We start from the raw sequence: 24,125 nt of genomic DNA, 5'->3' as shown, positions 1-24,125 counted from the left end.
AATAACTACAGGAGATTTAAAAACCTTATTTAAACGTTTAGATTTAGTATCAAGAGGACCAGAATCCTCTATTTCTAATGCAATTAAGACCTCTTTAAGTAAAGAACGAATAAATTCCATTTTGAATAAATATGAATATTTATCAGCATCAACCTCTGAGACAGAATCCTCTGAACCAGAGGAACCACTATCAGAATCAGAATGATGATGTTCATTTAAAAATTCATCTGAAAAATGAGAAGTTTTAAAAGACCTTTTACGTTTACTAGAAGGGGAAATAACAAACATAGCCTTCCTAATAGATTTAGAAACAAAATCTCTTATGTTAACAGGAACACTCTGAGCATTAGATGTTGATGGAACCACAACAGGTAATGTAACATTACTAAAGGAAATATTATCTGCATTAACAAGTTTGTCATGACATTCATTACAAACAACAGCTGGAGGAACAGATACCACAAGTTTACAACAGATGCACTTAACTTTGGTATTTCCAAAACCAGGCAGCGTTTTTCCAGAAGTATCTTCTAACTCAGTGTCAATCTGGGACATGTTGCAATATGTAATAGAGAAAACAACATATAAAGCAAAATTGATCAAATTCCTTAAATGACAGTTTCAGGAATGGGAAAAAAATGCCAGTGAACAAGCTTCTAGCAACTAGAAGCAATAAATTATGAGACTTAAATAATGTGGAGACAAAAATGACGCCCATATTTTTTAGCGCCAAAAAAGACGCCCACATTATTTGGCGCCTAAATGCTTTTGGCGCCAAAAATGACGCCACATCCGGAACGCCGACACTTTTGGCGCAAAAAAAACGTCAAAAAATGACGTAACTTCCAGCGACACGTATGACGCCGGAAACAGAAAAAACTTTTTGCGCCAAAAAAGTCCGCGCCAAGAATGACGCAATAAAATGAAGCATTTTCAGCCCCCGCGAGCCTAACAGCCCACAGGAAAAAAAGTCAAATTTTAAGGTAGGAAAAAAATTATTTATTCAAATGCATTATCCCAAATATGAAACTGACTGACTGAAATAAGGAACATTGAACATCCTGAGTTAAGGCAAATAAATGTTTGAATACATATATTTAGAACTTTATACAAAAGTGCCCAACCATAGCTTAGAGTGTCACAGAAAATAAGACTTACTTACCCCAGGACACTCATCTACATGTAGTAGAAAGCCAAACCAGTACTGAAACGAGAATCAGTAGAGGTAATGGTATATATAAGAGTATTTCTCCTGTTAAGTGTAGTCAGTCCACGGGTCATCCATTACTTATGGGATTATAACTCCTCCCTAACAGGAAGTGCAAGAGGATCACCCAAGCAGAGCTGCTATATAGCTCCTCCCCTCTACGTCATATCCAGTCATTCTCTTGCACCTAACTAAAGATAGGACGTGTGAGAGGACTGTGGTGTGTTAAACTTAGTTTTTATTTCTTCAATCAAAAGTTTGTTATTTTAAACGGCACCGGAGTGTGTTGTTTGTTCTCAGGCAGCATTAGAAGAAGAATCTGCCTGAGTTTTCTATGATCTTAGCGGTCGTAACTAAGATCCACTTGCTGTTCTCGGCCATTCTGAGGAGAGAGGTAACTTCAGAACAGGGGATAGCATGCAGGGCCCACCTGCAAGGAGGTATGTGCAGTAAATTATTTTCTAAGGAATGGAATTAACTGAGAAAATACTGCTAATACCGATGTAATGTAAGTGCAGCCTTAAATGTAGTAGTAGCGACTGGTATCAGGCTGATATGTATGTATGTATACTCTGAGGTATTTCTGGGGAATGGAATTTCACTAAGAAAATACTGTCAATATTAAAGTAATATTTGAGCCTGCACTGCAGTGAAAGCGACTAGCAGCAGGCTTATTAATAACACTTAATAATTTTCAATTTTAAAACGTTTACTGGCATGTTAATCGTTTTTTCTGAGGTACTTGGTGATAAAACTTTATGGGCATGATTTTTACCACATGGCTGTCGTTTTTTTCTGCATAAAAACAGTTTACTGAGCTTCCCCACTGTTGTAATATGAGTGGGAGGGGCCTATTTTAGCGCTTTATTGCGTAGTAAAAATTTAGTCACAGTCTTCCTATTTCTTCCTCCATGATCCAGGACGTCTCTACAGAGCCCAGGGGTCTCCAAAACTAGTTTTGAGGGAGGTAATCAGTCACAGCAGACCTGTGACAGTGTGTTTGACTGTGATAAAAACATTTTTTATTTCAACTGTTATCCGTTTTGGGTATTACGGGGTTAATCATCCTTTTGCTGGTGGGTGCAATCCTCTGCTAACTTTATACATTTTCTGTTAAAATTTGGTTGTTTTAACATATTTGGTTCATTGTTAATTCAACTGTGTCACATTTTTATGTTTCTTAAAGGCGCAGTAGCGTTTTTTATATAGCTTGTAAATTTATTTAAAAGTTTTTTTCCAAGCTTGCTAGTGTTATTGCTAGTCTGTTTAAACATGTCTGACACAGATGAATCTGTTTGTTCACTATGTTTAAAGGCCAATGTGGAGCCCAATAGAAATTTGTGCACTCAATGTATAGATGTTACTTTGAATAAAAGTCAAACTTTATATGTTAAAAGAATATCACCAGACAACGAGGGGGAAGTTATGCCGACTAACTCTCCTCACGTGTCAGTACCTTCGCCTCCCGCTCAGGAGGTGCGTGATATTGTGGCGCCAAGTACATCAGGGCGGCCCATACAAATCACTTTGCAAGACATGGCTAATGTTATGACTGAAGTACTATCTAAATTGCCAGAATTTAGGGGTAAACACGATCACTCTGGGGTAAGAACAGAGTGCGCTGATAATAATAGAGCCATGTCTGATACTGCGTCACAATTTGCAGAACATGAGGACGGAGAGCTTCATTCTGTAGGTGACGGATCTGATCCAAGTAAACTGGATTCAGAGATTTCAAATTTTAAATTTAAGCTTGAGAACCTCCGTGTATTACTAGGGGAGGTATTAGCGGCTCTGAATGATTGTAACACGGTTGCAATTCCAGAGAAAGTATGTAGGCTGGATAAATATTTCTTCTGTTATGTGTGATCAGTCCACGGGTCATCATTACTTCTGGGATATAACTCCTCCCCAACAGGAAATGCAAGAGGATTCACCCAGCAGAGCTGCATATAGCTCCTCCCCTCTACGTCAGTCCCAGTCATTCTCTTGCACCCAACGACTAGATAGGATGTGTGAGAGGACTATGGTGATTATACTTAGTTTTTATGACTTCAATCAAAAGTTTGTTATTTTAAAATAGCACCGGAGCGTGTTATTACTTCTCTGGCAGAGTTTGAGGAAGAATCTGTCAGAGTTTTTTTACTATGATTTTAACCGGAGTAGTTAAGATCATATTGCTGTTCTCGGCCATCTGAGGGAGGTAAAGGCTTCAGATCAGGGGACAGCGGGCAGATGAATCTGCATTGAGGTATGTAGCAGTTTTTATTTTCTGAATGGAATTGATGAGAAAATCCTGCCATACCGTTAAAATGACATGTATGTATACACTTCAGTATTCTGGGGATGGTATTTCACCGGAACTACTCTGTTAAGGGTCACTAATCCTTTTTAATAACTATTTATCATGTTAAACGTTTTTGCTGGAATGTAGAATCGTTTACATTGCTGAGGTACTGTGTGAATAAATATTTGGGCATTATTTTCCACTTGGCAGTTTTTTTGCTTTAATTGTGACAGTTTCGTTTCTCTTCACTGCTGTGTGGGAGAGGGAGGGGCCGTTTTTGGCGCTCTTTGCTACGCATCAAAAAATACCAGTCAGTTACTTTTATTTTTCCTGCATGATCCGGTTCATCTCTGATAGATCTCAGGGGTCTTCAAACTTCTTTGAAGGGAGGTAAATTCTCTCAGCAGAGCTGTGAGAATTCTTATAGTGACTGTGAATAAAACGTTGCTTTGTATTTTTTATGTCAAATTTAATTATTGTTATTTTACTAATGGGAACAAACCTTTGCTAAAAGTTTTGTTATTTTAAAGTTTGATGCTATAACTGTTTTTCAGTTCATTATTTCAACTGTCATTTAATCGTTAGTACCTCTTTGAGGCACAGTACGTGTTTTGCTAAAAAAGATTATAACCAAGTTGTAAGTTTTTTGCTAGTGTGTAAACATGTCTGACTCAGAGGAAGATATCTGTGTCATTTGTTCCAATGCCAAGGTGGAGCCCAATAGAAATTTATGTACTAACTGTATTGATGCTACTTTAAATAAAAGTCAATCTGTACAATGTGAACAAATTTCACCAAACAGCGAGGGGAGAGTTATGCCGACTAACTCGCCTCACGCGGCAGTACCTGCATCTCCCGCCCGGGAGGTGCGTGATATTTTGGCGCCTAGTACATCTGGGCGGCCATTACAGATAACATTACAAGATATGGCTACTGTTATGACTGAAGTTTTGTCTAAATTACCAGAACTAAGAGGCAAGCGTGATCACTCTGGGGTGAGAACAGAGTGCGCTGACAATGCTAGGGCCATGTCTGATACTGCGTCACAGCTCGCAGAGCATGAGGACGGAGAGCTTCATTCTGTGGGTGACGGTTCTGATCCAAACAGATTGGACTCAGATATTTCAAATTTTAAATTTAAATTGGAGAACCTCCGTGTATTACTAGGGGAGGTCTTAGCAGCTCTCAACGATTGTAACACCGTTGCAATACCAGAGAAACTGTGTAGGTTGGATAAATACTTTGCGGTACCGGCGAGTACTGACGTTTTTCCTATACCTAAGAGACTAACTGAAATTGTTACTAAGGAGTGGGATAGACCCGGTGTGCCGTTCTCACCCCCTCCAATATTTAGAAAGATGTTTCCAATAGACGCCACCACTCGGGACTTATGGCAAACGGTCCCCAAGGTGGAGGGAGCAGTTTCTACTTTAGCTAAGCGTACCACTATCCCGGTGGAGGATAGCTGTGCTTTCTCAGATCCAATGGATAAAAAATTAGAGGGTTACCTTAAGAAAATGTTTGTTCAACAAGGTTTTATATTACAACCCCTTGCATGTATCGCGCCGATTACGGCTGCGGCAGCATTTTGGATTGAGTCGCTTGAAGAGAACCTTAGTTCATCTACGCTAGACGACATTACGGACAGGCTTAGAGTCCTTAAACTAGCTAATTCCTTCATTTCGGAGGCCGTAGTACATTTAACCAAACTTACGGCTAAGAACTCAGGATTCGCCATACAGGCACGTAGGGCGCTGTGGCTAAAATCCTGGTCAGCTGATGTTACTTCTAAGTCCAAATTACTTAATATACCTTTCAAGGGGCAGTCTTTATTTGGGCCCGGTTTGAAAGAGATTATCGCTGACATTACAGGAGGTAAGGGCCACGCCCTACCTCAAGACAAAGCCAAAGCTAAGGCTAGACAGTCTAATTTTCGTCCCTTTCGGAACTTCAAAACAGGAGCAGCATCAACCTCCACTGCACCAAAACAGGAAGGAGCTGTTGCTCGTTACAGGCAAGGCTGGAAGCCTAACCAGTCCTGGAACAAGAGCAAGCAGGCCAGGAAACCTGCTGCTGCCCCAAAGACAGCATGAACCGAGAGCCCCCGATCCGGGACCGGATCTAGTGGGGGGCAGACTCTCTCTCTTCGCCCAGGCCTGGGCAAGAGATGTTCAGGATCCCTGGGCACTAGAGATCATATCTCAGGGATACCTTCTAGATTTCAAATTATCTCCCCCAAGAGGGAGATTTCATCTGTCAAGGTTGTCAACAAACCAGATAAAGAAAGAAGCGTTTCTACGCTGCGTACAAGATCTGTTAATAATGGGAGTGATCCATCCGGTTCCGCGGTCGGAACAAGGACAAGGGTTCTACTCAAACCTGTTTGTGGTTCCCAAGAAAGAGGGAACTTTCAGGCCAATCTTAGATTTAAAGATTCTAAACAAATTCCTAAGAGTTCCATCGTTCAAAATGGAAACTATTCGGACAATCTTACCCATGATCCAAGAGGGTCAGTACATGACCACAGTGGATTTAAAGGATGCTTACCTTCACATACCGATCCACAAAGATCATCACCGATATCTAAGGTTTGCCTTCTTAGACAGGCACTACCAGTTTGTAGCTCTTCCATTCGGATTGGCTACGGCTCCAAGAATCTTCACAAAGGTTCTGGGTGCCCTTCTGGCGGTACTAAGACCGCGAGGGATTTCGGTAGCTCCATACCTAGACGACATTCTAATACAAGCTTCAAGCTTTCAAACTGCCAAGTCTCATACAGAGTTAGTTCTGGCATTTCTAAGGTCGCATGGATGGAAAGTGAACGAAAAGAAGAGTTCTCTTTTTCCTCTCACAAGAGTTCCATTCTTGGGGACTCTTATAGATTCTGTAGAAATGAAGATTTACCTGACAGAGGACAGGTTAACAAAGCTTCAAAATGCATGCCGTGTCCTTCATTCCATTCAACACCCGTCAGTAGCTCAATGCATGGAGGTGATCGGCTTAATGGTAGCGGCAATGGACATAGTACCTTTTGCACGCCTACACCTCAGACCTCTGCAATTATGCATGCTAAGTCAGTGGAATGGGGATTACTCAGATTTGTCCCCTACTCTGAATCTGAATCAAGAGACCAGAAATTCTCTTCTATGGTGGCTTCATCGGCCACACCTGTCCAGGGGGATGCCATTCAGCAGGCCAGACTGGACAATTGTAACAACAGACGCCAGCCTACTAGGTTGGGGCGCTGTCTGGAATTCTCTGAAGGCTCAGGGACTATGGAATCAGGAGGAGAGTCTCCTTCCAATAAACATTCTGGAATTGAGAGCAGTTCTCAATGCCCTTCTAGCTTGGCCCCAATTAACAACTCGGGGGTTCATCAGGTTTCAGTCGGACAACATCACGACTGTAGCTTACATCAACCATCAGGGAGGGACAAGAAGCTCCCTAGCAATGGTGGAAGTATCAAAGATAATTCGCTGGGCAGAGTCTCACTCTTGCCACCTGTCAGCAATCCACATCCCGGGAGTGGAGAACTGGGAGGCGGATTTCTTGAGTCGCCAGACTTTTCATCCGGGGGAGTGGGAACTTCATCCGGAGGTCTTTGCCCAAATACTTCGACGTTGGGGCAAACCAGAGATAGATCTCATGGCGTCTCGCCAGAACGCCAAACTTCCTCGCTACGGGTCCAGATCCAGGGATCCGGGAGCGGTTCTGATAGATGCTTTGACAGCACCTTGGAACTTCGGGATGGCTTATGTGTTTCCACCCTTTCCGCTGCTTCCTCGATTGATTGCCAAAATCAAGCAGGAGAGAGCATCAGTGATTCTAATAGCGCCTGCATGGCCACGCAGGACTTGGTATGCAGATCTAGTGGACATGTCATCCTGTCCGCCTTGGTCTCTACCTCTAAGACAGGACCTTCTGATACAGGGTCCATTCAAACATCAAAATCTAACTTCTCTGAAGCTGACTGCTTGGAAATTGAACGTTTGATTTTATCAAAACGTGGTTTTTCTGAGTCGGTTATTGATACCCTGATACAGGCTAGGAAGCCTGTTACCAGAAAGATTTACCATAAAATATGGCGTAAATACCTATACTGGTGCGAATCCAAACATTACTCATGGAGTAAGGTTAGGATCTTTAGGATATTGTCCTTTCTACAAGAAGGGTTAGAAAAGGGTTTATCAGCTAGTTCATTAAAGGGACAGATTTCAGCTCTGTCCATCTTATTACACAGGCGTCTGTCAGAAAATCCAGACGTCCAGGCTTTTTGTCAGGCTTTAGCTAGGATCAAGCCTGTGTTTAAAGCTGTTGCTCCGCCATGGAGTTTAAACTTAGTTCTTAACGTTTTACAGGGTGTTCCATTTGAACCCCTTCATTCCATTGATATAAAATTGTTATCTTGGAAAGTTCTGTTTTTAATGGCTATTTCCTCGGCTCGAAGAGTCTCTGAGTTATCAGCCTTACATTGTGATTCTCCTTATCTGATTTTTCACTCAGACAAGGTAGTTCTGCGTACTAAACCTGGGTTCTTACCTAAGGTAGTTACTAACAGGAATATCAATCAAGAGATTGTTGTTCCATCCTTGTGTCCAAATCCTTCTTCAAAGAAGGAACGTCTTCTACACAATCTGGATGTAGTTCGTGCCCTCAAGTTCTACTTGCAGGCAACTAAAGATTTTCGCCAAACTTCTTCCCTGTTTGTCGTTTATTCTGGACAGAGGAGAGGTCAAAAAGCTTCTGCTACCTCTCTCTCTTTTTGGCTTCGTAGCATAATACGTTTAGCCTATGAGACTGCTGGTCAGCAGCCTCCTGAAAGAATTACAGCTCACTCCACTAGAGCTGTGGCTTCCACTTGGGCCTTTAAGAATGAGGCCTCTGTTGAACAGATTTGCAAGGCTGCAACTTGGTCTTCGCTTCATACTTTTTCCAAATTTTACAAATTTGACACTTTTGCTTCTTCGGAGGCTATTTTTGGGAGAAAGGTTCTTCAGGCAGTGGTTCCTTCTATATAATGAGCCTGCCTATCCCTCCCGTCATCCGTGTACTTTTGCTTTGGTATTGGTATCCCAGAAGTAATGATGACCCGTGGACTGATCACACATAACAGAAGAAAACATAATTTATGCTTACCTGATAAATTCCTTTCTTCTGTTGTGTGATCAGTCCACGGCCCGCCCTGTTTTAAGGCAGGTAAATATCTTTTAAATTATACTCCAGTCACCACTTCACCCTTGGTTACTCCTTTCTCGTTGATTCTTGGTCGAATGACTGGGACTGACGTAGAGGGGAGGAGCTATATGCAGCTCTGCTGGGTGAATCCTCTTGCATTTCCTGTTGGGGAGGAGTTATATCCCAGAAGTAATGATGACCCGTGGACTGATCACACAACAGAAGAAAGGAATTTATCAGGTAAGCATAAATTATGTTTTTGCGGTACCGGCGTGTACTGACGTTTTTCCTATACCTAAAAGGCTTACAGAAATTGTTAACAAGGAGTGGGATAGACCCGGTGTGCCCTTTTCACCCCCTCCTATATTTAGAAAAATGTTTCCAATAGACGCCACCACACGGGACCTATGGCAGACGGTCCCTAAGGTGGAAGGAGCAGTTTCTACTCTGGCTAAGCGCACCACTATCCCGGTGGAGGATAGCTGTGCTTTTTCAGATCCAATGGATAAAAAGTTAGAGGGTTACCTTAAGAAAATGTTTGTTCAGCAAGGTTTTATATTACAACCCCTTGCATGCATCGCTCCTGTCACTGCTGCGGCGGCATTCTGGTTTGAGTCTCTGGAAGAGACCCTTAGCACAGCTCCATTGGATGAGATTATGAACAAGCTTAAAGCCCTTAAGCTAGCTAATTCATTTATTTCTGATGCCGTAGTACACTTAACCAAACTTACGGCTAAGAACTCCAGATTCGCCATTCAAGCGCGCAGAGCGCTGTGGCTTAAATCCTGGTCAGCTGATGTGACTTCTAAATCTAAATTGCTTAATATTCCTTTCAAAGGGCAGACATTATTCGGGCCCGGCTTGAAAGAAATTATTGCTGACATTACTGGAGGTAAGGGCCATGCCCTGCCTCAAGACAGGGCCAAACCAAAGGCTAAACAGTCTAATTTTCGTGCCTTTCGTAACTTCAAGGCAGGAGCAGCATCAACTTCCTCCGCTCCAAGACAGGAAGGAACTGTTGCTCGCTACAGACAGGGCTGGAGACCTAACCAGTCCTGGAACAAGGGCAAGCAGGCCAGAAAACCTGCTGCTGCCCCTAAGACAGCATGAAGTGAGGGCCCCCGATCCGGAAACGGATATAGTGGGGGGCATACTTTCTCTCTTTGCCCAGGCTTGGGCAAGAGATGTCCAGGATCCCTGGGCGTTGGAAATCATATATCAGGGATATCTTCTGGACTTCAAAGCTTCTCCTCCACAAGGGAGATTTCATCTTTCAAGGTTATCAGCAAACCAGATAAAGAAAGAGGCGTTTCTACGCTGTGTACAAGACCTCTTACTAATGGGAGTGATCCACCCAGTACTGCGGTCGGAACACAGGCAAGGATTCTATTCAAATCTGTTTGTGGTTCCCAAAAAAGAGGGAACCTTCAGACCAATCTTGGACTTAAAGATCCTAAACAAATTCCTAAGAGTTCCATCGTTCAAAATGGAAACTATTCGAACCATCTTACCCATGATCCAAGAGGGTCAGTACATGACCACAGTGGATTTAAAGGATGCCTACCTTCACATACCGATTCACAAGGATCATTACCGGTATCTAAGATTTGCCTTCCTAAACAGGCATTACCAGTTTGTAGCTCTTCCCTTCGGGTTAGCTACGGCTCCAAGAATCTTTACAAAGGTTCTGGGCTCTCTTCTGGCGGTACTAAGACCGCGAGGCATAGCGGTAGCTCCGTACCTAGACGACATTCTGATACAAGCGTCAAGTTTCCAAACTGCCAAGTCTCATACAGAGTTAGTTCTGGCATTTCTAAGGTCACATGGGTGGAAGGTGAACGTAGAAAAGAGTTCTCTATTGCCACTCACAAGAGTTCCCTTTCTAGGGACTCTTATAGATTCTGTAGAAATGAAAATTTACCTGACGGAGGACAGGTTATCAAAACTTCTAAATGCTTGCCGTGTCCTTCATTCCATTCAACACCCGTCAGTGGCTCAGTGCATGGAGGTAATCGGCTTAATGGTAGCGGCAATGGACATAGTACCATTTGCGCGCCTGCATCTCATACCGCTGCAATTGTGCATGCTAAGTCAGTGGAATGGGGATTACTCAGATTTGTCCCCTCTGCTAAATCTGGATCAAGGGACCAGAGATTCTCTTCTATGGTGGCTTTCTCGGCCACATCTGTCCAAGGGGATGCCCTTCCGCAGGCCAGATTGGACGATTGTAACAACAGAAGCCAGCCTTCTAGGTTGGGGCGCAGTCTGGAATTCCCTGAAGGCTCAGGGATCATGGACTCAGGAGGAGAGACTCCTTCCAATAAACATTCTGGAATTAAGAGCAATTTTCAATGCTCTTCTGGCTTGGCCTCAGTTAGCAACTCTGAGGTTCATCAGGTTTCAGTCAGACAACATCACGACTGTGGCTTACATCAACCATCAAGGAGGAACAAGGAGTTCCCTAGCGATGATGGAAGTCTCAAAGATAATTCGCTGGGCAGAGTCTCACTCTTGCCACCTGTCAGCGATCCACATCCCAGGCGTGGAGAACTGGGAGGCGGATTTTCTAAGTCGCCAGACCTTTCATCCGGGGGAGTGGGAACTTCATCCGGAGGTGTTTGCCCAACTGCTTCATCATTGGGGCAAACCAGATCTGGATCTCATGGCGTCTCGCCAGAACGCCAAGCTTCCTTGTTACGGATCCAGGTCCAGGGACCCGGGAGCGGTGCTGATAGATGCTCTGACAGCACCTTGGGTCTTCAACATGGCTTATGTGTTTCCACCTTTCCCGATGCTTCCTCGATTGATTGCCAGGATCAAACAGGAGAGAGCATCAGTGATTCTAATAGCGCCTGCGTGGCCACGCAGGACCTGGTATGCAGATCTAGTGGACATGTCGTCCTGTCCACCATGGTCTCTGCCTCTGAGACAGGACCTTCTGATTCAGGGTCCTTTCAAACATCCAAATCTAATTTCTCTGAGGCTGACTGCATGGAGATTGAACGCTTGATTCTATCAAAGCGTGGCTTCTCGGAGTCAGTGATTGATACCTTAATACAGGCTAGGAAACCTGTTACCAGGAAAATTTACCATAAAATATGGCGTAAATACTTATATTGGTGCGAATCCAAGAGTTACTCATGGAGTAAGGTTAGGATTCCTAGGATATTGTCTTTTCTACAACAGGGTTTAGAAAAGGGTTTATCTGCTAGTTCATTAAAGGGACAGATTTCAGCTCTGCCTATCCTTTTACACAAACGTCTGGCAGAAGTTCCAGACGTTCAGGCTTTTTGTCAGGCTTTGGCTAGGATTAAGCCTGTGTTTAAGACTGTTGCTCCGCCGTGGAGCTTAAACTTAGTTCTTAACGTTCTGCAAGGTGTTCCGTTTGAACCCCTTCATTCCATCGATATCAAGCTGTTATCTTGGAAAGTTCTGTTTTTAATGGCTATTTCCTCGGCTCGAAGAGTCTCTGAGTTATCGGCCTTACATTGTGATTCTCCTTATCTGATTTTTCATTCAGACAAGGTAGTTCTGCGTACTAAACCTGGGTTCTTACCTAAGGTAGTCACTAACAAGAATATCAATCAAGAGATTGTTGTTCCATCATTGTGCCCTAACCCTTCTTCAAAGAAGGAACGACTTTTGCACAATCTGGACGTCGTCCGTGCCCTGAAATTTTATTTGCAGGCAACTAAAGATTTTCGTCAAACTTCTTCCCTGTTTGTCGTTTATTCTGGACAGAGGAGAGGTCAAAAAGCTTCGGCTACCTCTCTCTCTTTTTGGCTTCGTAGCATAATACGTTTAGCCTATGAGACTGCTGGACAGCAGCCTCCTGAAAGGATTACAGCTCTTTCTACTAGAGCTGTGGCTTCCACTTGGGCCTTTAAGAATGAGGCCTCTGTTGAACAGATTTGCAAGGCTACAACTTGGTCTTCACTTCACACTTTTTCAAAATTTTACAAATTTGACACTTTTGCTTCTTCGGAGGCTGTTTTTGGGAGAAAGGTTCTACAGGCAGTGGTTCCTTCTGTGTAAAGATCCTGCCTGTCCCTCCCGTCATCCGTGTACTTTTAGCTTTGGTATTGGTATCCCATAAGTAATGGATGACCCGTGGACTGACTACACTTAACAGGAGAAAATATAATTTATGCTTACCTGATAAATTCATTTCTCCTGTAGTGTAGTCAGTCCACGGCCCGCCCTGTTTTTTACGGCAGGTCTAAATTTTAATTAAACTCCAGTCACCACTGCACCCTATAGTTTCTCCTTTCTCGTATGGTTTCGGTCGAATGACTGGATATGACGTAGAGGGGAGGAGCTATATAGTAGCTCTGCTTGGGTGATCCTCTTGCACTTCCTGTTAGGGAGGAGTTATAATCCCATAAGTAATGGATGACCCGTGGACTGACTACACTACAGGAGAAATGAATTTATCAGGTAAGCATAAATTATATTATCGTCGATCTGAAAAGGGAGGTAAGAGATGAATCTCTACGACCGATAACAGAGAACCTATGAAATAGACCCCGTAGAAGGAGATCATTGAATTCAAATAGGCAATACTCTCTTCACATCCCTCTGACATTCACTGCACGCTGAGAGGAAAACCGGGCTCCAACCTACTGCGGAGCACAAACTTCACCACCTCCATAGGAGGCAAAGTTTGTAAAACTGATTTGTGGGTGTGGTGAGGGGTGTATTTATAGGCATTTTGAGGTTTGGGAAACTTTGCCCGTCCTGGTAGGAATGTATATCCCATACGTCACTAGCTCATGGACTCTTGCTAATTACATGAAAGAAATTATGTTTTTATGCCGGCCTTATAGAAGGCTTACATGGGAATTTTCTACTGCCTCATGAAATCTAAATGTCACTTGTCCTCATTGTAAATGACAGATGAAGACGACTATTTTGGGGTTTGTTTGTTTTTTCTTTTTCCCCCAATAATATTTAATATTGTAAAAAATAAACACAATAATAATGTCTCCTTTTTACTGATATTTCTGTATATATATATTTTTTTTATATATATAAATATTCCTTTTAAGTAAGTTCTTTCTTTATATTTTTACAGCTTGCATTAAAAGGTTCAAGCTACCACGGTCTGTTACAGAGACATAATATCCATACAGAAAATGTAGAACATATTGTAGAGAGCTTACGGTAAGAATATATACCAGAAATTGTTATTATTCAATTGTTATATGAAATACATTTGGAGTAAATTGATTCAGTATAATGACATAATACATGTATGCTAAATCACTTAAAGGGATACTAAATTCAAAATTAAACTTTAACGATTTAGATAGGGCATGCAATTTTAAACAACTTTCCAATTTACTTCCATTAACAAAATGTGCACAGTTAGTCACGTGATACAGGAGGAGTGGAAAATAGACATAACTTTGAATTTTGTCAGAAAAAAAATCTAAAACTCGTTTGAAGTTCAGACTAAGTGCTATTGCATTGTCTTTTTATCATGCATGTGTTGATTATGCAAATCTACTGTATTTACTGGTCCTTTAAGTGATGCAGTATAACTGTGAAAAGCTGACAAGAAAATATGAACATCTCTATGTAAAAAGAGAAAATTTACCTCAATATCTCTTCAGCTCACAATAGTAAGTGTGCAGTGAACAGTTATGCTTTAGTTGCTGTCCAGCTGCAGGTTGGGGAAAAAATATAGCCAATCCACATCAGCATGAGATTTTACCTAAATCTTGCAAGATTTCATAGTAAATTTCCTTACACTGAATAGGCAAATAACTGCGCTTGCACATGCCAGGTGCACTTTCCATTGCAGGTCCTGGGACTAGCATCCTGATTGGGTGCAGAAAAACCCTTTACAATTGGATGTGGCTACTGAGAAAATGTTGAGGTAAAATATTTTTTTTACATAAGAGATGTTCGGGTGATAGTTTCTACTCCACTTTTTAGAGCTATGCTGCATCACTTTTAATGTTGCAGGATAACATGATGTGATAAAAATATTTTACCGTGTGTTCACCTGTTAATCCTTGACACTTGTGCAATATCCAATGCGTCCAACGTGTGGTCATAAATAGTAAGTTCCCTTAACAACTGTGCATACAATTTTAAATAATATAAAATATATGAAAATTTTTAAAAATTATTAAAAAAAAAAGATTGCAAAAAATTACTACAAATTTGCTAGAGAGTGGTAACATCAAGTCCATAACGGCTCCTGTGTAAAGAGTAGATACCTCTCCACTTTCAAAGTCTATGAAAAAATATATGCAACAGTTAAATATTGTTGAAACCATACAGTAAAATACATCTTCAGTTCAAAAAGAGCCTGATAAGTTACTAGGTGTACAAATAACCTAAATCAAACAGCGGCACAACTTTAGGGAATTAAACATACCAGCTGTCAGACTGGGACAATACCGGTGATAAGCCGCACTGGGTCCGTGTGTCAAGTGTGGTCTAACAATATCGGCAACTGTAAATATAAGCTTAGTAGAAATAAGCTTAGTAGAAAATACCGCCAATATTTAAAAGCAATACTAAAATTCTATTGGATACTCCTAATTGTACTAATATGCATAGCAGCTGTAATTGAATACACATATTGCAAAAGGGATATATACGAATGGCCGAAAATACATAGTGTTATAACACTAGTGGCACAGAAAGAGAAAACTGAACTTATTATATAAGGGAAAAGCATATATATGTATGGGTTTCTTTTCTTCTCAAAACCTTAATACATTGTGTTGCCTCAGATAACTGCAAGAAGATTGTGAAATGAATAAAATTATTTCAAATTTGAAGACTCCTATTACCTTCAGTTACAAGGGACGGCGATGGGGGCCAAATTTGCGCCCTCATACGCCAATTTTGTAATGGGATGGTGGGAAATGACTATGATTTATGGGGACACTAACCCTTATGTACAATCAATTAAAAGTTATCGTTATATAGATAATTTGATACTCATTTGGAGTGGTAGTCCCTCCAACATAGATAACTTTCTAAAATATCTCAATACTAATGAATGGGATTTGAAATTCACTTTTGAATCTAATAAATCTACCATAAATTTTCTTGACTTACAATTGAGTAATATACCTGGGACCAATTAAATAAAATCCATGATATACAGGAAACCTATATCTGGAAATACACTTCTTCATGGAAAAAGTAATTATCCTCCTAAAGTCCCTTATGCTATCGCCAAAGGTCAGTTTATCAGGGCCAAAAGAAATTGCACTGATAATTCTGAATATATAACTCAGAGTAAAGATCTAACAAAGAGGCTATAAAACTTAAGCAATACAAAAAGCTAAATTAGAAGTGGATAGTATTGACAGGAAATTACTACTATTAGATAAACCAAAACACAAACAAACCAAGGATGAACAAGTAACTTTTGTTACACAATATTCATCCGACTATAAGGATATTTGTAAAATTGTTCGCAGGCATATACCAATGTTGAAAGCCGATGAAGGTTTGGTAACAACAGTTGAAAAAGGATGTAGATTCAATATGTAGGTTGTACCTCTAGGGAAGTTAGGGAACGCATCAGACAACATTTGTCAGATATTAACAGATCAGGTCCCTGCTCTGAAATGGTAAAACATTTCATACAAAAACATAACAGCACAAATGTAACCTTTAAATTGATGGTTATTGAACAAGTGAGAGCACCCCCTAGAGGTGGTTATATGAACAAAGCCCTCCTTAAATAGGAGGCATTTTGGATTTTCACCTTAGAATCACTCCTTCCCAAGGGATTTAATTCCCTATATGATGATGTGAATTTTTGGGAATAATATATCTAGTCATATCATGTATTTATAAATTTTCCTGTGATATATATTTATGGTTTGACATTGTACTATTGTATCTTCATCCTTACTGCTATGGAGTATGATCCCATACGTATAGGCACTTTAGTACAATTCAACTTATAAATGTTTACTAGTATCTACTTCTTTACTGTAAATAACTAAAGTGCTGTATTACTGGATAAATAAGCAAGTTGACCGTTATGTGAATAAAAATCCTCATAGGATATCATTGCATCCGATATCTAAATACACATCAAGTTTAAGTTTAAAATCTCAGTTAGTATTAGTAGGTTTTATAAGTGTTTCGCATTATATGTGAGCTTAGATATGTACTTTCATTTTAATATTTCGGTATCATATTCTGTCCATATGTTTGTAACGTATTAAGTACTAAATTGTATCTCTTCATCTCCATGTTTTGCAATTTTTATCACTTTGCTACTCTTTCTGAATTTTATTCATTTCACAATCTTCTTGCAGTTATCTGAGGTAACACAATGTATTAAGGTTTTGAGAAGAAAAGAAACCCATACATATATATGCTTTTCCCTTATATAATAAGTTCAGTTTTCTCTTTCTGTGCCACTAAATAAGTGTTATAACACTATGTATGTTTGACCATTCGTATATATCCCTTTTGCAATATGTGTATTCAATTACAGCTGCTATGCATATTAGTACAATTAGGAGTATCCAATAGAATTTTAGTATTGCTTTTAAATATTGGCGGTATTTTCTACTAAGCTTATGTCTAAGATTAAGGCCATTGGCCGAAACATGTCATACGCTTGTTACTAAATCTCTGTTCTACTTTTTAACTTGACCATTAAAGATTGGACTTTTTATTTTACGGCATTGGAGGCTTTTTTCATTAATAGCATTGAAATTCATTTCCCCTTTTTTAAAGCCGATTTGCTGCACGAACAGTTATTGGAGTGTTACTATTGATCTCGATATCTCACTTGAGCCTATCACTACCTACAACAGAGCCGGAGCTGAAACAACATCACAGGTTGGCGGAGCGGCATTGTCCAACTCCTAGACGTGCTGGGCTTACAGCTACCATACGGACGCGGACTTGGTGATTGCGAGGTGGATCTACTTCCCCTGTTTTCCTGGAGTGCGGCGGTGACTGTGCAGACCAGGAGAGAGGATTCCCCCTTCACGTTCCCTCAGTGGATTCCGTGAGTGCCTGTACAAGCTGTCTCACAGTGCTTGTGTTTAGCCCACATTGACTGCCGAGCTACCGTATCCTGAAGTTTGTTAATTGGGAACTTTGTTTTCCTTTTGCTCCCATTTTCTAAGCCACATACAGCCTTTGAATACCTATTTTTTCTTTAAATCCAAACAAACTGGGAACAAGGGAAGGGTGCACAGGAATATATTATATAACTGGGGTTAACTGCCTGTGACTCTGGGAACAGCACAGCTTCCTGTGAGTGCCAGTGGCACCCAGGGCTGAGCATGTTGCAGGGTCATGGGATATGTACCCGGTCCAGTATGAGAGTGTCGTTCCCTTCCGTGTTTTGTATATGTCTAGGGTGATTACATATTCCTGTGCACCCTTCCCTTGTTCCCAGTTTGTTTGGATTTGAAAGCTTGCATTGTGTGGCTGTTTTAGGGTCCCAGGTATTGGAAAGGACCTTGACGAGGTACCTGGGCTTGTCCCATTTGGCCAGATGCGGTAACTAACCTTTCCATTTTTGCTTTTAAATCTTAGCTGAGAGCTTGTAAGTGAGTGCTGGGTTTTCTGTGTGTGTGTGTATGCATGTGTGTGTGTATATGTGTATATATATATATATATATATATATATATATATATATATATATATATATATATATATATATATATATATATATATATATATATATATATATATATATATATATATATATATATATATATATATATATTACGCCTCTGGGGGTTCTGCCCTCTGAGAGGCGAGTTCCCTACTGCTCCCTACTACTACACATGCGGGTAACCCAGATTATGTTTATCCCTCCTTACAGAGCGGCTTGTCCCCCCCCCCCCAGAGGTTGCAGCTCGTTTTCGCCTTCACATATTTTTGGCAATTATACGCCTGCAAAGTCCAGACGTTTATTTGCGTTTGTGCTCGTGCCCGATCGTCCCGGGTCTTCCGGACTTGGGTGGGCCTATACAGTTCCCTGCGGATGTAGCTGTCCCTGAGTGTTGTGCCTTTCGTTACAAAATAGCACGTCTTTGCGTTTTACTTAGACATGTTTTTGAGTTCTTAGAGGATCCTATCCTTAGCGGGTACGGGAATCCGCAGTATTCCGCAGTATTCTAATTCGAATGGCTCACCTCATTAGACATGAGGGGATGACGTCATTTCCAAATTGTTTGCTTGTTGAGGTCTTTCCCAGTTTTCTTTCATGTAATTAGCAAGAGTCCATGAGCTAGTGACGTATGGGATATACATTCCTACCAGGAGGGGCAAAGTTTCCCAAACCTTAAAATGCCTATAAATACACCCCTCACCACACCCACAATTCAGTTTTACAAACTTTGCCTCCGATGGAGGTGGTGAAGTAAGTTTGTGCTAGATTCTACGTTGATATGCGCTCCGCAGCAAGTTGGAGCCCGGTTTTCCTCTCAGCGTGCAGTGAATGTCAGAGGGATGTGAGGAGAGTATTGCCTATTTGAATGCAGTGATCTCCTTCTAAGGGGTCTATTTCATAGGTTCTCTGTTATCGGTCGTAGAGATTCATCTCTTACCTCCCTTTTCAGATCGACGATATACTCTTATATATACCATTACCTCTACTGATTCTCGTTTCAGTACTGGTTTGGCTATCTGCTATATGTAGATGAGTGTCCTGGGGTAAGTAAGTCTTATTTTCTGTGACACTCCTAGCTATGGTTGGGCACTTTGTTTATAAAGTTCTAAATATATGTATTCAAACATTTATTTGCCTTGACTCAGAATGTTCAACTTTCCTTATTTTTCAGACAGTCAGTTTCATATTTGGGATAATGCATTTTAATTTAACATTTTTTACCTTAAAATTTGACTTTTTCCCTGTGGGCTGTTAGGCTCGCGGGGGCTGAAAATGCTTCATTTTATTGCGTCATTCTTGGCGCGGACTTTTTTGGCGCAAAAATTCTATTTCCGTTTCCGGCGTCATACGTGTCGCCGGAAGTTGCGTCATTCTTTGACGTTATTTTGCGCCAAAGATGTCGGCGTTCCGGATGTGGCGTCATTTTTGGCGCCAAAAAGCATTTAGGCGCCAAATAATGTGGGCGTCTTATTTGGCGCGAAAAAATATGGGCGTCACTTTTGTCTCCACATTATTTAAGTCTCATTTTTTATTGCTTCTGGTTGCTAGAAGCTTGTTCTTTGGCATTTTTTCCCATTCCTGAAACTGTCATTTAAGGAATTTGATCAATTTTGCTTTATATGTTGTTTTTTTCTTTTACATATTGCAAGATGTTCCACGTTGCAACTGAGTCAGAAGTTACTTCAGGAAAGTCACTGCACAGTGCTGGAGCTACCAAGCTAAGTGTATCTGCTATAAACTTTTGGTATCTGTTTCTCCAGCTGTTATTTGTATTGCATGTCATGTCAAACTTATTAATGCAGATAAAATTTCCTTTAGTACTGTTACATTACCTGTTGCTGTTCCGTCAACATCTAATTTTCAGAGTGTTCCTGATAACATAAGAGATTTTATTTTTTAAATCCATTAAGAAGGCTATGTCTGTTATTTCTCCTTCTAGTATACATAAAAGTCTTTTAAAACTTCTCTTTTTTCAGATGAATTTTTAAATGAACATCATCATTCTGATACTGATAATGGTTCTTCTGGTTCAGAGGTTTCTGTCTCAGAGGTTGATGCTGATAAATCTTTGTATTTGTTCAAGATGGAATTTATTCGTTCTTTACTTAAAGAAGTGTTATTTGCATTAGAAATAGAGGATTCTGGTCCTCTTGATTCTAAATGTAAACGTTTAAATAAGGTTTTTAAATCTCCTGTAGTTATTCCAGAAGTGTTTTATCTCCCTGATGCTATTTCTGAAGTAATTTCCAGGGAATGGAATAATTTGGGTAATTTATTTACTCCTTCTAGACGTTTAAGCAAATTATATCCTGTGCCATCTGACAGATTAGAGTTTTTTGAGACAAAAATCCCTAAGGTTATGGGGCTATCTCTACTCCTGCTAATGTACTACTATTCCTACGGCAGATAGTACTTCATTTAAGGATCCTTTAGATAGGAAAATTGAATCCTTTCTAAGAAAAGCTTACTTATGTTCAGGTAATCTTCTTAGACCTGCTATATTTTTAGCGGATGTTGCTGCAGCTTCAACTTTTTGATTAGAAGCTTTAGAGCAACAAGTAACAGATCATAATTTTATAGCATTATTATTATTCTATAACATGCTAATAATTTTATTGGTGATACCATCTTTTGATATCATTAGAGTTGATGTCAGGTATATGTCTCTAGCTATTTTAGCTAGAGAAGCTTTATGGATTAAACTTGGAATGCTGACATGTCTTCTAAGTCATCTTTGCTTTCCCTTTCTTTCCAGGGTAAATAATCATTTTAGTTCCTTTCCTTACAAGGAACAAAAGCCTGATCCTTCATCCTCAGGAGCGGTATCAGTTTGGAAACTATTTCCAGTTTGGAATATATCCAAGCCTTATAGAAACCTATAGCCAGCTCCTAAGTACCTATGAAGGTGCGGCCCTTATTCCAGCTCAGCTGGTATGGGGCAGATTACGTTTTCTTCAAAGAAATTTGGATCAATTCCGTTCTTAATCTCTGGTTTCAGAAACATTGTTTCAGAAAGGTACAGAATTGGCTTCAAGTTAAGGCCTCCTGCTAAGAGATTCTTTTCTTTCCCGTGTCCCAGTTAACACAGCAAAGGCTCAGCATTTCTGTAATGTGTTTCAGATCTAGAGTTGGCTGGAGTATTTATGCCAGTTCCAGTTCTGGAACAGGGGCTGGGGTTTTATTTTATCTCTTCATTTGTACCAAAGAAGGTCAATTCCTTCAGACCAGTTCCGGATCTGTCATTATTGAATCGTTATGTTAGGATACCAACATTCAAGATGGTTACTGTAGGACTATCCTGCCTTTTGTTTAGCAAGGGCATTATATGTCTACAATAGATTTACAGGATGTGTATCTGCATATTCCGATTCATCCAGATCACTTTTAGTGTCTGAGATTCTCTTTTTAGACAAGCATTACCAGTTTTGTGGCTCTACCGTTTGGTCTAGCCTCAGTTCCAAGAATTTTTTTTTCAAAGGTTCTCGGTGCCCCTTTTTTCTGTAATCAGAGAATAGGGTTTTGGTATTTCCTTATTTGGACGATATCTTGGTACTTGCTCAGTCTTCTCATTTTCGAAGAATCTCATACGAATCGACTTGTGTTGTTTCTTCAAGTTCATGGTTGGAGGATCAATTTACCATTCAGTTCATTGATTCCTCAGACAAGGGTAACCTTTTTAGGTTTTTGTACATAAATTCAGTGTCTATGACTCTGTCCTTGTCAGACAAGAGAAGTTTAACATTGATATCAGCTTGTCAAAACCTTCAGTCACAATCATTCCCTTTGGTAGCCTTATGCATGGAAATGTTGGGTCTTAGGACTGCCGCATCAGATGCGATCTCCTTTGCTCGTTTTCACATGCGACCTCTTCAGCTCTGTATGCTGACCCAATGGTGCAGGGATTACTCAAAGATATCTCAATTAATATCTTTAAACCGATTTTACAACACTCTCTGACATGGTGGACAGATCACCATCGTTTAGTTCAGGGGGCTTCTTTGTTCTTCCGACCTGGACTATAATCTCAACAGATGCAAGTCTTACAGGTTGGGGAGCTGTGTGGGGGTATCTGACGGCACAAGGGGTTTGGGAATCTCAGGAGGTGAGATTTCCGATCAATATTTTGGAACTCCGTGCAATTTTCAGAGCTTCAGTCTTGGCCTCTTCTCAAGAGAGAGTTGTTCATTTGTTTTCAGATAGACAATGTCACAACTGTGGCATACATCAATCATCAAGGAGGGACTCACAGTCCTCTGGCTATGAAAGAAGTATCTCGAATTTTGGTTTGGGTGGAATCCAGCTCCTGTCTAATCTCTGTGGTTCATATCCCAGGTATGGACAATTGGAAAGCGGATTATCTCAGTCGCCAAACGTTGCATCCGGGCGAATGGTCTCTTCACCCAGAGGTATTTCTTCAGATTGTTCTAATGTGGGAACTTCCAGAAATAGATCTGATGGCTTCTCATCTAAACAAGAAACTTCCCAGGTATCTGTCCAGATCCCGGGATCCTCAGGCGGAGGCAGTGGATGCATTATCACTTCCTTGGAAGTATCATCCTGCCTATATCTTTCCGCCTCTAGTTCTTTTTCCAAGAGTAATCTCCAAGATTCTGAAGGAATGCTCGTTTGTTCTGCTGGTAGCTCCGGCATGGCCTCACAGGTTTTGGTATGCGGATCTTGTCCGGATGGCCTCTTGCCAACCGTGGACTCTTCCGTTAAGACCAGACCTTTTGTCTCAAGGTCCTTTTTTCCATCAGGATCTGAAATCCTTAAATTTAAAGGTATGGAGATTGAACGCTTGATTCTTGGTCAAAGAGGTTTCTCTGACTCTGTGATTAATACTATGTTACAGGCTCGTAAATCTGTATCCAGAGAGATATATTATAGAGTCTGGAAGACTTATATTTCTTGGTGTCTTTCTCATCATTTTTCTTGGCATTCTTTTAGAATACCGAGAATATTACAGTTTCTTCAGGATGGTTTAGATAAGGGTTTGTCCGCAAGTTCTTTGAAAGGTCAAATCTCTGCTCTTTCTGTTCTTTTTCACAGACAGATTGCTATTCTTCCTGATATTCATTGTTTTGTACAATCTTTGGTTCGTATAAAGCCTGTCATTAAGTCAATTTCTCCTCCTTGGAGTTTGAATTTGGTTCTGGGGGCTCTTCAAGCTCCTCCATTTGAACCTATGCATTCATTGGATATTAAATTACTTTCTTGGAAAGTTTTGTTCCTTTTGGCCATCTCTTCTGCCAGAAGAGTTTCTGAATTATCTGCTCTTTCTTGTGAGTCTCCTTTTCTGATTTTTCATCAGGATAAGGCGGTGTTGCGAACTTCTTTTGAATTTTTACCTAAGTTGTGAATTCCAACAACATTAGTGGAGACATTGTGGTTCCTTCATTATGTCTTAATCCTAAGAATTCTAAGAAGAAATCGTTGCATTCTTTGGATGTTATTAGAGCTTTGAAATATTATGTTGAAGCTACTAAGTCTTTCCGAAAGACTTCAAGTTTATTTGTTATCTTTTCCGGGTTTTGAAAGGCCAGAAAACTTCTGCCATTTCTTTGGCATCTTGGTTGAAATCTTTAATTCATCTTGCCTATGTTGAGTCGGGTAAGACTCCGCCTCATAGGATTACAGCTCATTCTACTAGGTCAGTTTCTACTTCCTGGGCGTTTAGGAATGAAGCTTCGGTTGATCAGATTTGCAAAGCGGCAACTTGGTCCTCTTTGCATACTTTTACCAAATTCTACCATTTTGTTGTATTTTCTTCTTCTGAAGCAGTTTTTGGTAGAAAAGTACTTCAGGCAGCGTTTTCAGTTTGAATCTTCTGCTT

The 24,125-nt window shown here is 40.6% G+C and overlaps 1 protein-coding gene across 4 annotated transcripts in view; it reads left to right on the top strand.

The window, feature by feature from the left end:
- Positions 1–24,125, top strand: part of NADK2 (NAD kinase 2, mitochondrial) — a 329,344-nt gene that overhangs the window by 121,971 nt on the left and 183,248 nt on the right. For all 4 annotated transcript variants that reach the window (XM_053701210.1, XM_053701209.1, XM_053701211.1 and 1 more), the window contains one exon: positions 13,744–13,832. In XM_053701210.1, the coding sequence (XP_053557185.1) occupies positions 13,744–13,832 (89 nt within the window). The remainder of the gene's footprint in view (positions 1–13,743; positions 13,833–24,125) is intronic.

The sequence above is a fragment of the Bombina bombina genome, chromosome 2 (genome assembly GCF_027579735.1).
Source record: "Bombina bombina isolate aBomBom1 chromosome 2, aBomBom1.pri, whole genome shotgun sequence".
Taxonomy (NCBI): Eukaryota; Metazoa; Chordata; class Amphibia; order Anura; family Bombinatoridae; genus Bombina; species Bombina bombina.
The sequence above is the reverse complement of the archived record's forward strand: the minus strand, read 5'-3'. Positions and strand labels throughout refer to the sequence as shown.